Below are 14,452 nucleotides of genomic sequence, written 5' to 3'. Positions count from 1 at the left end.
AAGAAAAAGAAAGACATCTACTGCACTAAGCAGAGTGAAGCTGCAATGCCTACTTCGTTCATCAGTTCGGGGATGAATTTGCAACAGCGAGGTTTATTGCAATTCTATTTTTTTAAATCCCGTTTCCATATTCACTGAGCCGAAAGGGGCTTGTACCTCACTGACTAAACATGCCAGCGTTAAAAACTGCAAGTCTACATCAACCCAAAACCCTGCAGGGAACCAAGGAGAACAAGTTTGCATTTACATCCAATACTGCTACCGATTCCTTTTCTGAGCAAGCTTTCGCCAGAGGCTTTGATCAGCAGCCTATCAGCCGGAGACGAGAGCCCTTCTTCCAGCAGAAACTTGAGCCCCACAGCGACCGAGTTCAATTAAACTAAAAGGCACCATGAGACAGCAGATTCGCAAGGAAAGAAGAGCCAAGCTGGAAACAAAAAAATGGGCTTTCAGTAGGCACAGGAACAGCCGGGCTGCAAACGCCACAATCAAAGTGGGACAAAACAAAAAGCTACCTTGCAGAATGAGAAAAAGTGCCGAGCACTCTCTGCTCCACCCGATGAAACGTTAAATCGATCCGTCACTCAGGCATCTAGGAGACACAGAAGGCTCCCACAGGGCTACAGAAGGGGCAGAACTCTTGGGCTCTGAAGGACTCCCTCGGTTTCAGAACTACTGCAGTGAAGAGTATTATGGTATAAACAGCTCTTTGTCAAACCGGATTCAAGACTCATTAGACCAAACAGCACCTGCCACAGTGCTGCAGAGCACCACGGGCTCCCGGAGGGGCGAAGGGTTAACCTCTGCAGCAGGCCTGTGCCCGAGCTCAAGGACACCGCGAGAGCACAGCTCCCTGCAGCAGAGACCCGGGGCGGGAATTTAAAAACCCGCACGAAGAGAAACGCGCTGGACCTGCAGCACGCCAACGTATTCCCCCTGACCAAGTTTTAGCCCTCAGGTAATTTACACCCGTGCTCGAGGTACTGCTCCCCTTGATGAAGCGCCGCTGAACTAACTGCGGGTTTCAAGATGAGCACAGGCGCCACACCCATCCTGTCCCCTGTGCACAGCAAACGTGCGCCAGCTGGGAAGCCGGTTACAACGCAGCGCTGCGAAACGCACGACTGATCACCTGCTCGGTCCCGACAGTCCTAATCAATTCTCAGGCCCTGAAAGCACAAAAAAAACGAAAACGGAATCAAGGTGGCAAATCTGGGGGAAGGGGTTTCGCTGGAACTGTAAGAATATGAGCAGGGGTCACGACAAAACGGATGTGTTTTATCTTTAAAATAAACTTTCACACGCCACTGGACACCGTTTTCTCTGATCTGTCATAAGGAGTGTGAACGTCAGTACACGAGAAAAGAGATCTTTAAAAAGGATGCTGAACAAAAAGACGAATAACAGAATGAAAATAAGGAAGACGTACAGATAGCGCTGCTATAAAGAGGATGAGGCACAGGCAGCAGATGTCAGGCACTCCCTAGATTCCTGAAGTACTGTAGAGAAATGGCATGAAGGGCATGAACGGCTCTTTGTCAAACTGTATTTAACACTCGTGAGATTTCCATCAGAAACAGAAAGATCTTCAGGCATGTTGCAGAGGGTAGTACGGAGGCCAGGGCTGCCTACGCAGAACGAAGAGAAACCACTCCATCGCTCCGCACCCTGCATGGAGATCTTCCTCATCCAGGCTACAGGGCCAGAAACATCACTCTGCCCCCTGCCAGGGGAGGGACACAGCACTCGGGCCCGTCAAGCACGGTCCGAGACGGAAGACAGAGGACAGGAGACAAAGCAGGGAACAGACAGACCGGCTGCAGTATCCTGCAGCGTTTCTCCATATGAGGGATGTCCCTGTCCTGCCCCAGCCTGGACAGCAGAGGGGTCACCCACCTCGTGCGCTTTCCAGGGCTTTCTGCGCCACACCCCAGTGGGGAGAGCAGGAGCTTTTCACAACCACAGCAGGAATACACCCCGGGTGTGTTAGCCCCTACCCTGGACTGTGAGCAGATGGCTCATAAAAATAAACGGGTGGGGTGGGGGGGTCGGCATATTTTAAGACTCCGAAAACAATTCGTTGGGAACAGCCAGCTGGAAGGGCTCCCTATCCCACCTCCGCTGGCCGCCTGGCGGGACCTTCTCGGGAGAGCCGGGATGAAACACCGGGGGAAGGCTGGGCTTTGCCCAGAGAGAGAGAGAGCACCCCAAAAAGCCCCCTCGCCGCGACTGAAAAAGCCCAGGCAGCCATTAGACGAGGCGCTGGCGTGCACGGCAGTCTGCAGGCTGGCAGCCATCATGTGCGGCCGGGTCCGCCGCCGTGCAGCCGCGCACAGCCGGAGCGGGGCTCGACTCGGCTCGGCTCGGGTCCGTCAGCCCGGCCCAGTGAAGCCGCTGGCGGAGCGGGGCGGGTCAGAAAAAAAACAACATGTCCGCTGCCTGCCGCCGGGCACGGCAGCTCGCAGGACGACAAGTACCGGAATAAAGCAAGACGGAGTATTTACTGTAAAAAACACACACGCACAAAACAAAACACAAAGTGTCCGTATTGCGGGCTTCAAATGTCGCCAGGGCGACCTAAACGCTCCCACCGGGGGCCCCACAGTAACGTTACAAACTAGCGCGACTGCCCAGCCTTGGGCTCCTCCGCCGTGGGGTGGGTGCGCTTTCTGCAGGCGAGCCGACCGAGCAAGGAGTGACCAGCTGTCAGAACCAGTGCTTACACGCAACACGTACTGCATACTACCATTAAAGAAAATATATCGATTTCAGTAACACACTTACAGCCTCCTTTTGTTTTCGTAAGCTTCAAGCCTCTCATTTGACGTTTAGCTCTTGCGAAAAGCGAAAGCGGTCATTACGAAAAGCGTTACTTCATGAACAGCATAAACCCGGCTGCTGTGTGAATTTTTAATGATTCTCTTACCTTCTGTGGAAAGTCTGCGACTTTTCTTTTAAAAAAAAAACACAAGTAAAAAATTCTCGACCAGCTCTCTCTGCCCGAATGAAGCTGCTTGGCTCTCGCCACCAGAATTAATACACTCCGGGAGACGGTGACGTCATGCACTGCACCAACCAGCCGAGCGCCGACGGAAAAGACCGAACAGGAGGACGAGGACAGGCGCTACAGCGCGCATGCGCTGACCCCAGTCGCTGGAATGCATGAATTTCCGTATTGTCTCAGCTGCAGCTGGTAATGCAGGTTTGCACGTTTGCCGTGTATCGAAAAACAGTTTACCCAAACAATATTCTGCAAATGCTGATTGGATTTTTTTTTTATTAACATGACGTACATTTCTAGTCTTGCGTTTCTGTCAATTGCGACAGCAATTGCTAATCACAAAACGTGACATATTATGTATTTACAGTCCAGGCTTTTTTACATAGTTACGCATTAACTAGGAAACTTACACGATACAACACGATCATGTACATTTATCGAGTCAAACCAACAGATTTCCTCAGGGCATATATTTAAAAAAAAACATTCAATGTTTCAGTACAGTTGTTTTTACACTTGGTCCAGGGTAGCCCCTGTCTCTTCTGGGGTTTGATCCAGCTAAATCTAATTGATTACAGTTTGGTATTTGAGGCCTTTTTAAATTTGCTTTCAGCTGTTAAACCCGAGTGAATCCTTTGCCAATTTGTGGGTTTCGGAACTGCCTTGAGTTGTAATAGCTGAAATACAGTACAGCCAATTAGACTGGATCTGGGCGAGTCTGAGAGCCTGTCCCACCTGTCTCTCTTCAACATCAGTGGATTAACCAATAAGAGCTGTTTAGTCAGAAAAAAGGACACAAATTAGCTCATGAGGGAGAGAAAGTATAACAGCCTGCATAGTGCACCTGTAGAAAATAAAGCTTTTTAAGAAGACTGAAAGCAAGTACTGAGTGCAGAAAAAGAAAACCAGCAAGCAGATCAGTTACTCAAGGCCCAGCTGGAACAGAAACCAGAAGACTCAGGACCAGGACTACCAACCACCACATTAGACAATTTTGCTGTATTTCAACATCATAACTGCAATGAATTCTCTAAAAAATATAAAGTATACGCAAGCTTAGAAAATACATTTAATTTTAATACAGAGAACATAGTCATTTTAAAACTATCCAAAATTCATTTACAAAGTCTTTCAAGTACAACGATGACCTTTTAGAATTCTCAATTAAAACATTCCCCTTTGGCTACAACACTACAGCTTGGGAAAACTTCACGCACGGCAGGATCATAAGGACAACTGAGACAATTAAAATGTAGGTGAACTGGACTTATTCTACTGCAGCTTATGGCTGTCACAAAACTATTTTCCTGGAAAACAATCAGAAAGTCTAGAGCAAACAAAATGTTGCCATCATACAGAAAATGCAAGAAGTTGTTGTTGTTTTTTACTGTGCATTGCATTGTCTGACAGGCTTAATGTTTAATTCATGCTGTTAGCCCTTTTATACTCCAGGAGAGATTTCACTGTCTGGAATGTGCTGACTAAGATTCTATGGCAGAGAGTTCTAGATGCGGAAATTAAACTGCTCGAGTCATTAAAGCCTTTTGGCACTTCTGGTCTTACTCAGATCTTTCGCGCATTCAACAGAAATATTGCAATATATCCCCGATTCAAAGAGCACACATATACAGTACGTAGGCATACTGGCGCCTCAAACCAATATGCATTTTCTACAAATGTTTCAAAACGTCACACGCTGTACAGTTAAATAACAGGATCAAAATATAGAATCCAATGCTGAAAATAAAATACTGCTTTATAATACTGCAGATAATAAATCATGACCGATGGGTGCCCTTTTGCAAACTGCCTGTGTAATCTATTTAATATGGGATGGCAGGTGTGGCCAGTTTGCACAAAGGACAGATCAAGGCTTATATAAAACAGAATGAAACAGAATTAGAGTTCGTACGTTTTACAGCTGTAAGCAATTAGACTGTATGCCTCACTCTTGCACTTTTATAAATACCCCATTAAGACACTGAAAATATTTGCATTATGGCTTGATAAATCCACAGTTCATAAAAATGCACAACTGCCTAAAATACATCAAATTTAGAGCACATTCCATAAATGTGAAACTGAAAGAGCCAGTACAGTCTGCGATCCCTCAATAGGAAAAACATCAGATACAGATGATGTTCTCGCTCTTGTAGAACATACAATACATGAAAGCTTGTAATCTCTCACTTCCCCTCAGTATGGTCATCTCAGCTTGATGGAAAGGGTACTACTGCTTAGTGTTGCTGCAAAAAAAGACTTTCAAGAGTTCAAACAATCTAGCTAAATAAGTTTAAAAAGTTAAAAAAATAAAAAAAACAAGACTAAGTATTGCTTTGCAAAAATATAAATTGAGCACAATCATTTTTATGTCAATCCTAGACAATATTTCATATGTATAGTTGCTAAAAAGCAAAGCTGGCTCTGGATTTTAGCCCGTTTTCCTACCCTTCATGAATATTTCATGAGCAGAGAAGGCCAGTATGCCGGTATAATCAGCTATGATGTAACGTTGCAGGTCAATATCATGTTACATTTCTTTTCTATATATCCTATTTGGCAAGCTCTGCTGCATCGCATTGCTTCACGTCTCAGAAGAGATCGTGGATTCCCAGAGACCAGCACAGAGCATGACGTCAGCAACCCCAGATGTTTCAAGTTGAGGCGCTCCTCCCCGCTCAGGACCTCCAGAAGGACGTGCTCAGCTGCCCCTTCGGAGGACGAATCTCTCGCCGCTTCAGGCACGTCTGAAAGAGACCAGAGCCTCGAGGAAATGCTGGGACTGAAACTTGTCCAGATTTCCCCCGTGTTCGTACAGAACGTCAGAGTGGAGTAAGGCCTTGGCAACCGGGATCTCCCCACCACCCGACGAGCAAGGCCGGGGGTCGGCAGAAATAAGAGTCAAATCAGTTCCCCCGTTCGGCACGCTTCGACCCACGGAAAGGGAGAAGGGAGGGGCTACCGCTGTGTCCCCGACGACAAAAGCTCTCCTGCAGAGCGCAGGATGAACGGGGGTCATGCCCGGGGCGAGTGAAGTGTGAGAGGGACCCCCCCACCCGCCGCCTCATGTGGGCTTCGGTCGCCCAGGAGATCTCTCGGCCTGCACTGCGACAGGAACTCCCGGGACCTGGAGGGTTCTGGCCAGTACGTGGACAGCAAGCAGGGGTAAAAGAAACAGGATAATGGTTCCTGGCTTTGCTTTACCTCTAAAAACTGCTTCAGCCTCATCACAGAGCCCATCTGTCCAGAGCTGGTGACGGCTTCAATCCTGGCGGCGAAAGAGCGTCAGCGTTCATTCCCATGGGAAACAAGCAACAGGCAGGCAGAAAGACTGAACCCACAACTCTGCAACAGCTGACTGAAGCACAGCCGAGCAGAGTTAGAGATACACCTGCTTGAATACCATGAATACCACATGACTACTTGCACAAAGGTAGCTGCGTCAGCATGCGCAGACTGCAAAGGCATCAGCTGTGGAGCCTTCTTCGAAGGAGACTCCTTCACCCAAAGAAGGCTCCAGAGCCGAAACCTTTTTTCCCCTTACTCCTCTTTTCATCATGGAATAAACCTTTACTTGCGCAAACGTACAGTCTGTATTATAAGACAGCAGCAGGAATAAACCCCACGGGCATTTTCTCCCATCACAGATGGACCGTCTTCCCAGAACCCAAGACTTTACTACCTGGGGAAGTAATCTTCTTTAATCAGCAAGATCAGCTTCCAAAACTGCCCTTGGTACTGCTTCATCAAAGCATGTCCACACACCTGGCAGGAAGAAGCACAAGCTGTGTTAGTTCAAAGAAACAGATCACAAAACAACCGTGCGCTCATAAATGCCTCATCCCAAGAATGTGAAGGGGTTGTTTCAGCAGAGCAGAGGCAGCCAACAGGAAACAAAGCACTGGGATGGGAAAGCTCTCAGGAAAATCATGTTCCTGCTACAAATGGGGTTGGTGGACCAGTAGGGCACACCGATGCCCAGGGACACTGTACTGCAAGACATGCTGTCCTTCAGATGGGATGCTAAACTGAGGTCTTGCATACTTGACAGTTTAAGCTCTGAAGGTGCTTATTGAAGTAGTCAGGGGGATAAATGACCCCAGTGTCCTGGCTATGTGTCATCCGGGGTCTGCACAAACTGGCGTCCCCCCTTGACGCGACTGGTGAAGCCGTTCCTCACATCTCCACCTGCTCCAGCGTGTAGTGGAGCTGCTGGCTCACACTGGCTGCTCCACCTTACCCAGGGAGCTGCTGTGCTATAAAGAAAAGCGATCAGCCACTGCACTTCAAAAAGAGAAGCACAATCCCAGGCGTTCAGGTCTGTGGATCCGGGGACGAGCCGTACCTCCAAGAAGTCGAAGAGCAGGGTGGCGGTGACATCAGCCAGAGGCTCCATGTTCAACATCTGCGCCAGCCAGCGCCAGCCGTGGTTCAAACCATGAGGGTCCGGCTGCGAAGGGGCACGACCACACTCAGCAACGGAGCTCTTTTTATCGACACAGTTAATACCCGCGTCAGACCTCAGTGAGAAGGCTGGAGCGGCCGAGCAGCAGCTCGACGGGCCCGATCTGACTCTCCTGCAGAGGCCCGGAGCTGCTGCTGGTCTACGACTCCTGCTGCCGTTTCCCTTGGGCAACGCTGTACAGAACTGAACAGTCTGCAACTCACACGGCAACAATCTACCAGACACTCAGGTTAACTAGGAACAATCCTGGGTGAAGCGATGTAAGAACCCCAAGCAGCGAACAGCAAGGGCAATGTCTGCGGACCCCCTTCGAGGTTAGCATTACCAATCCATCACTCCTAAAGCCACAGCGCTTGTGCAGCCGTGATGGATACAGGAAGGGGAAGGAGTGTCGTCCTCCGTACCGCCTGCTTGTTGCCGTAGGGCCAGCGCAGCTGGATGATGGCAGCGTACAGCCGGATCATCCCCGACATTCTCTTCAGGAAGCTGTCCTGAGCCTCCACGCCAGAGTCCTCCACACGGTACCCCAGAATCCTGCCGGGCACACCATCAGCAATATCAGCACCCCCTTCCACGCGGTCGCATCAGAAGCCATTCACATTTCTTTCTCAGAAAGAACAATCGCACAATCCCAGACAAACAGAGGCTTCAGGTGGAAGCATTTCTGAATGTTTCTCGCGACGCACTGAGACCCTGACGAGTGTTTTCGCGCTGTGCACGGGGTTAAGATGAAAGGCACTGTCCTCACCTCTGGTAGTCCTCAACCGAGGTGCCTTCCTTCATGGGGGGGTAGTGAGGCACGGAGTACGGGCACTTCTTGTGCAGGTGCGCCAGGATGAGGTCTCCCACCTTGGGGTGCAGCTCCCAGATCCCCGAGGCCACGACGGCGATGGGGAAGGCTGCCTCGTGGTGGGCCGCCACCTCCTCCTCCCCTTGTTTCTGGGGACAGACGGGAGGCAAGGTAACGGATCATCGGCTCCGAGACAAAACCGGGGTAAATACTGCGGATTCTTTCCCACAATTCAGTAGAAGGGCTGAAGGCAAGTCGCCATGTTGTGACAAAGCCCTGGCCTCTCCGTGGGCGAGAGCGAGAGTTCGCGAGAATTGCGACGTGATACGTGATACGGCCCTTCCTGCTCACTAGTCACCGTAATGACATGCGAAGTACAAGCAAATAAATACAGGGTGTGCAGCAGACGTTTCACTGTGGAAATGTTCCAATGTGACCTGCATGCAGAGTTAACAAGTAAGTAGTGTCAGCAAAACTGTCACAAAGTCGAGAGCAATATTTCTATCAGATTAAAAGAGATGTATTCACACGCCTGCTGGTTTACAATGCAATTTGGCCACTTCACATCACCAGAAGTTTTGTTGCTTCAGAATATGGCACTGCTCATGCCTGAATACTTTGTCTATTTTGAGATGTAAATTGGAGGCTTCATAAGTTACTCTGTAAATTTAACTTTTAGCGTAGTTTGAAATGCACATCAATGCTGATTCTTTCTAACCCCGAAATATAAAAATAGCGTCACAGTTCCCCTTTAAATCTTTCTTAAGGGTTCCTTGTCAGTGGAAGGCAGTCTAGACCAATGTCCCCACCAGGGGGCGGCAAGTAACGTGAAGGGGCAAAAGCTGCAAAATAACTCACCACAAACTTCTCCGCCAGTTTGTAGCAAACGAAGTCAAGACCATGCGGGTGCTGAGAGACGGAGACGGACTTCCCCCCCGACTGAACCGGCCTCCCGGACAGCAGCTTGTCGATCTTCTCAAATATTTCTCTCAGCTTGGATCCTGCAGGACAGGCACAGCGCCGAGTCAACCACAAGCGGCGCAGCTCACCGATCGGAACCAATACTTCATACGTAAAGTGAAAACAAATATATTTCTAGCCTGCCTTCAGAAGCCGAGGAACACATTTTTAAAACCGAGTCAAAGGCCCACTTCTCCGAGACTATTTCTCTGTAGAAAGATCAGATGAGCTGAAGAAACAGCCTCCTGCGCTCAAAATGTTTATTAAGGTTTACTTGCAAAGAATAAGTCAAGTTCCTTTGATAGACATCTGATTGATCCAATGTAAATGCTCCCTTAATCCAGCGATGTAGTTGTTATTGTTATAGCTCCCTGGCAATACATTATCTGACGACAATGAAGTCTCGGACTTTTTACAAGAGGCAAATAAGGAGTATGGCGTGATCCCATATGTTGCACTTTGCCTCTGTCTGACCAGAAATGGATCGAGTATCCGCTGTAATTTGCTTGGACACTTCCGTTTCTTTATGAGTGTTTTTGAAAACAAATCATGTACCACTTCAGCAGTCTCCACTCTCCGATGTGTTTGAGAAAGCAGCAGCGCCCAGCTCCACTGCGCTGCGATACCGCTGCTCTAGAGCCTAAACCCGCGTGTCCCCCCGACAGCGCTGCAGGCGAGGCTGAGAGGAGAGGGGGGCGGCTCCGCCCAGCTCTGCTCTTCCCCACTACGCCCACCTGAGATGCTGGAGATCTGGCTGACAGGGATGGACGCCGCCTTCTGGAGCTCCATTCTCAGCCTCTTGGTCTGTGCAGGATTGCAAGAGGGCATGGCAGTTAACACAACGTGCCCTGAGCAGCGACAGAGGTTCACTGACGTTTAAAGAGGGATATCAGAGCTAAAGCTACATAATATCACACAACATGCAGACATTTTTCCCCATCATTCGCTTCATTACCAATCCCCACATTTTGAGTCAACATTTCTGAATACGAAACATGCATTAAAACATACATCAATTCATACATTCATTTCTAGGATTTATTATCAAAATCCCTTTGATCGCTCCCACAGAATGGCACAATGGCGAAGTATCCAGTCCCACCTGTGTGTCTTTGGTGTTGTTGAGGTCTTCAAAAGATGCTGCGCACTGGCTGGACGTATCCTGCAGCTGCTGGTACCACTTCATTGTACTCTCCTCTGCTTTGGTTTGCAACCCTGAGAGACAAGAGTCTTCCGCTGACAAGTGCTGCTGCAAATGAACCATAATTCTCTCCAGCCTCTTGGTCTCCTAAGCGTGACCTGCGCAACTCAAACTGACTCGCAATTCTCACCCCACCTCCTTACAGCCCCTCAGCTCTGATCTTGAGTCCTTCACCACTGTCAAGTGTACCGGGATAGACCCCTAATCCCCAGTTCACACTGCCCTACTCCAGGCTCCAAAGCCTGACAGCCTGAAAGCCTTGCTAATTTGCCAATACAGGCCACACCAGTGACTGAGGTGTAAGCTCAGCCGCCAGATGTCAAGACCAGTGCTCGACCGTGACCCCCCTCACCCTCCTTCCTCTGCCTCTGCCGAGTCGGGGGCGCCGCGCTCTTCTTCTGCGCCTCCTGCTGCTTCTGCAGCTCGGCCTGCTTCCGCTGCGCCTCCTGCTCCGCCTCCTCCCGCCTCCTCCTCCTCTCCCGGGCCAGCGACACCTCCTGCTGCATGCTGGCGATCAGCGCCCGCATCTCCTGCAGCGCCTGCTCGGCTACCGCCATGTCCTCCTGGCTGGGGAACTCCCCCTGCGCCCCCCCGGGGAGAAGAACAGAGCCGTCAGACAGCCGCCCTGTCTTTCGAGAGCCAGCCCGGCTGATCCCTCACACGGATCCGGAGGGCCTCACCTCGGCGGTGGTGCGGATGACCTCGGACACCTGGCCGCACAGCTGGTTGCCGCGGGTGACGTAGGCGGACGGGTCGAGGGGCAGGCGGGCGGGGTCGGGCTGCAGCAGCTGGTGCAGCTGCAGCACCTCCTCCTGGATGGCGTTGAGGGCGCGCAGCCGCACCCTGCCCTCGGCCTGGCGCTGCCGCTCGAGCTCCGCCTCCCGCAGGCGCTGCTGCTCCGCCTCCCGCAGGCGCAGGTTCAGGATCTGGCGGGAGAGAGGGGGGGGGCAGGGGGTCACCTCCGCGGACAGACGAGCCCCGCGTGCGCCCGCAGGCGTCGGCGCAGACCCCGCCCCCACCCGGTCCGTACCTTCATGCGGTGCCGGTGCTCCTCCTTCATCTTCTCCTGGCGTCCCAAGGTCTCCTGAGTCCTGTCACCCCCCCCCAGCCAAGAGACAGACAGGTCAGCTCGTGTCCCAGCGGTCGGGGCGGCCGGCGAGCGCGGCGTCTCGGGGCGAGGAGGCGCTGCTTACTCCCTGTCCACCATGTCCCGCACGCTCTCGTACTCCTGCCTCTGCCTCAGCGCCATGTACTCCTCGAACCGCTTCAGCTGCTCGCTCTCCTGCGTCGCCACCGACGCCGCCAGCTGCTCCTGCAGCTCCTGCCGCTGGCTCAGCTGCGCCTGGGGGGGGGGGCAGAGGACGCCAAGTCTTCAGCTCCGGAACCCCAGCCGCCTCGAGTCCGGGGAGGCCGGCGGGGGTTCATCTGCTGCCCCCGTACTCGCGACGGGGTACGGCTGAAAGATCGTGCGCTAACATCCCCGGGAAAGCCGCGATCGCCAGGTAGGAATCTTCCGATCGTGACAAACGCCGTTCCAGACAGAGGGTGTCAATATTTCCACCCCACAGCGCCACCGGCTCTCTGTCTTTCCGGATCGGAAAGGTGCTGGACTGCCCACCGGGGACAGCGCGTGCAGGCCCAGACCCCTGTGAGGGCGGATGCCCCAGCGCCTGCTCTCACCTTGGCTCTGGCCCGGTAGTTCTCCACGCAGATCCGGATGCACCCCTCCACCTGCGTGGCGCGGGGGGACAGCAGAGCGATGGAGGGGCCGGGCTCCGGGGGCGTCTGCTCCTCTGCTGTCTTCTAAGAGAAGGGGATCAGAAGGAGGATTATGCCAGTTCAGAGCGCATGGACTCGTGGGGATGACATTTGACAGGGTATTACACTTATGGCCATGCGGCCTTCATAATAAACACTGGAACTGGGACGTCAGACTATGCACATTGTATTTCAAATCCACATTCCACACTGATCCATGGGACCTCATTCTAGGAACAATTTGAAGGATGCTATACACAGTACACTGTATGCCTTTGCTGCTATATTTTTCTACTGTGATTATCGTGTAATATTTAATATTGGAAATATTAGAGAATTGGAAATTGACAGTTTACAGCTGTAAACCAGCAACAACATTAAAAACATGGAAAGAAATCGTTACTGGGGTTGGTCAGGAAGCTGTGGGGAATGCTATTTTCTACCTGCAATAGCAACTCCTGATGAGCTGAAAAAGAAAATGCATTTACTGATTTAGGGATGTTTTAGAAAGCCCGAGTGACACATCTGCGGCGTGTGAAGTCTGGGGTTTTGCTCGGGGTCTGTTACTGCAGAGGGTTCGGGTCGAGAGGCCACAGCGGTCTCTCAGTCACCTCTGTGTTCCTGACCACTGCAAGTGAGGGCAGGGCTGGTTTCCAGCGCTGACCGGGCGAAGACTTACCGGTACCTCCTTCCCCTCCGGGCTGGGGGTCCTGGGGGAGGTGAGGGGGGCCAGCGGGGGGTTCCCCGAGAGGCCCGGGCTGGAGGGGACGGCATCACTGCAGAGCCCGAGGCTGGAGTCTGAGCCCGGGGACGAGGCCTTGGCCAGCAGCCGGGGGCTGAGGTGCTTCAGAAGACGCCCAGACAGCTCTGAGAGGCAGGGGGCAGTGTGGCACCCCGCAAAGATGTCCTGGGGGACAGGTCAAGACCGTGACATCACAGGGCAGCCTGACGGCCGGGGCTCTGTCACATTCACAACGACCTCGCGAGAGTCCCCACACAGACCCGACAGGCTGAAAGAACACACCTGACAACAGTGTCCGTGAAGTGTTTCCCTGGCGTATTGTGCCACAGAAAATAACCCATAACGTGCAGATAGCATGAGGATCTGGGGCACAAACAAGCCTCAGACACCATGTAAGCATATTGCATCGAGCTCCCAGCCCCTGAGCACTACAGGAATAGATTCAGCCTACTTCTCTGTATTCAGATGACTTAAAAATGGGAACGTCTCCCTTCAGGTTAATTTTAGATTGAGGCTATGAATAAGGCGCTTATTTGAAAACAAAGTATTTAATGTCTTCGCATGTGAAACACGACAGTATAAACGACATAAGGCAGCTTTCATTGACAACACTGACGTTAAACATTTTTTTAAAGTTTACTTCAAATTATGTATAAAAGCTCCGGAAGCGAAAGAACCCGGGATCACGGATCATTAGCACTAATAAGCAGGTTATCTATTAAAACACAAGTCCCCCATCTCATGCCGCCGTGTTTAAAGTCTCTACCTCGCCATTCTGCGGCCAGTCTTTGTCGTAGTTCAGCTTGCCCTTGGGGGAGTTTCTCAGGGCCTCCAGAGTAACCCATCGTATACTTTCGGCGGGCATGTCTGCAACAGCTCCCTGCCTGCCAGAGAGATCACAGAGCGGGACGTAAACAGCTCGAAACCATCAGGACAAGAGAACCTCACGCCGCTTGGAGGAGGAGCAAGCAACAGCGACGTCAAATCTCCACCCGCCAGCTTCCTCTTCCGGGTTACCCGCGGGTCACGAGCGGGTCACGTGTGCAGGGCCTGCCCGCTGGGCGGGGGTAGCGGTGGAGCGGCCGAGCAGCAAGACCAGGAAACTGTCGACCCCACGGTTGGGGTTGGGTGTGAGCTGAAAACATAAACGTTGTTCTTTTACAACTTATTTACTTACTGAAAAATATATCTCGTTCTTTTAAAAATCCCATCCGAACTGTATTCCGCATGGTACAGTATTTCCATGCCCCTCAATAATAATTGCTTACACTTGTATAGCGCCTTTCTGGACACTCCACTCAAAGCGCTTTACAGGTAATGGGGATCCCCTCCACCTCCACTAGTGTGCAGCCCCACCTGGATGATGCGCCAGTGCCCTCACCCACAGCAGCTCTCAGTGGGGAGGGGAGCAGAGTGATGAAGCCAGTTCAGAGATGGGGATTATTAGGAGGCCGTGACTGGTAAAGGCTAATGGGAAATGTGGCCAGGGTGACACCCCTACTGTTTTCAAGAAACGCCCTGAGATTTTTAATGAC

At 51.5% G+C, this 14,452-nt stretch overlaps 2 protein-coding genes across 4 annotated transcripts in view; both read right to left on the bottom strand.

The window, feature by feature from the left end:
• Positions 1–3,081, bottom strand: part of sptan1 (spectrin alpha, non-erythrocytic 1) — a 42,881-nt gene extending 39,800 nt beyond the window's left edge. The window contains exon 1 of one of the 2 annotated variants that reach the window (XM_088615365.1): positions 2,927–3,081. The gene's annotated coding sequence lies outside the window, so the exon portion shown is untranslated. The remainder of the gene's footprint in view (positions 1–2,926) is intronic. The other variant, XM_088615363.1, reaches the window with a different exon arrangement.
• Positions 3,082–3,257: 176 nt separating this feature from the next.
• Positions 3,258–13,914, bottom strand: gle1 (GLE1 RNA export mediator). 2 transcript variants are annotated; one of them, XM_088614731.1, is made up of 16 exons: positions 13,684–13,914; positions 12,855–13,082; positions 12,098–12,217; positions 11,611–11,759; positions 11,448–11,508; positions 11,098–11,343; positions 10,770–10,998; positions 10,319–10,431; positions 9,951–10,020; positions 9,115–9,257; positions 8,215–8,405; positions 7,871–8,000; positions 7,347–7,451; positions 6,684–6,766; positions 6,206–6,269; positions 3,258–5,748 (listed from the first exon to the last, which is right to left on the bottom strand). In XM_088614731.1, the coding sequence occupies exons 1-16, from the start codon at positions 13,780–13,782 to the stop codon at positions 5,680–5,682; spliced, it is 2,100 nt and encodes a 699-aa protein (XP_088470857.1). In that variant the 5' UTR covers positions 13,783–13,914; the 3' UTR covers positions 3,258–5,679. The 2 variants fall into 2 exon arrangements, with proteins under 2 accessions (XP_088470857.1, XP_088470856.1); XM_088614730.1 differs by having other exon boundaries at positions 12,098–12,220; positions 13,684–13,913.
• Between the last annotated feature and the right edge of the window lie 538 nt (positions 13,915–14,452).

The sequence above is a fragment of the Lepisosteus platostomus genome, chromosome 21, assembly GCF_059453375.1.
Source record: "Lepisosteus platostomus isolate fLepPlt1 chromosome 21, fLepPlt1.hap1, whole genome shotgun sequence".
In the NCBI taxonomy this organism is placed as follows: domain Eukaryota; kingdom Metazoa; phylum Chordata; class Actinopteri; order Semionotiformes; family Lepisosteidae; genus Lepisosteus; species Lepisosteus platostomus.
Note: the sequence above shows the minus strand (reverse complement) of the source record. Positions and strands in the feature narration are given on the sequence as shown.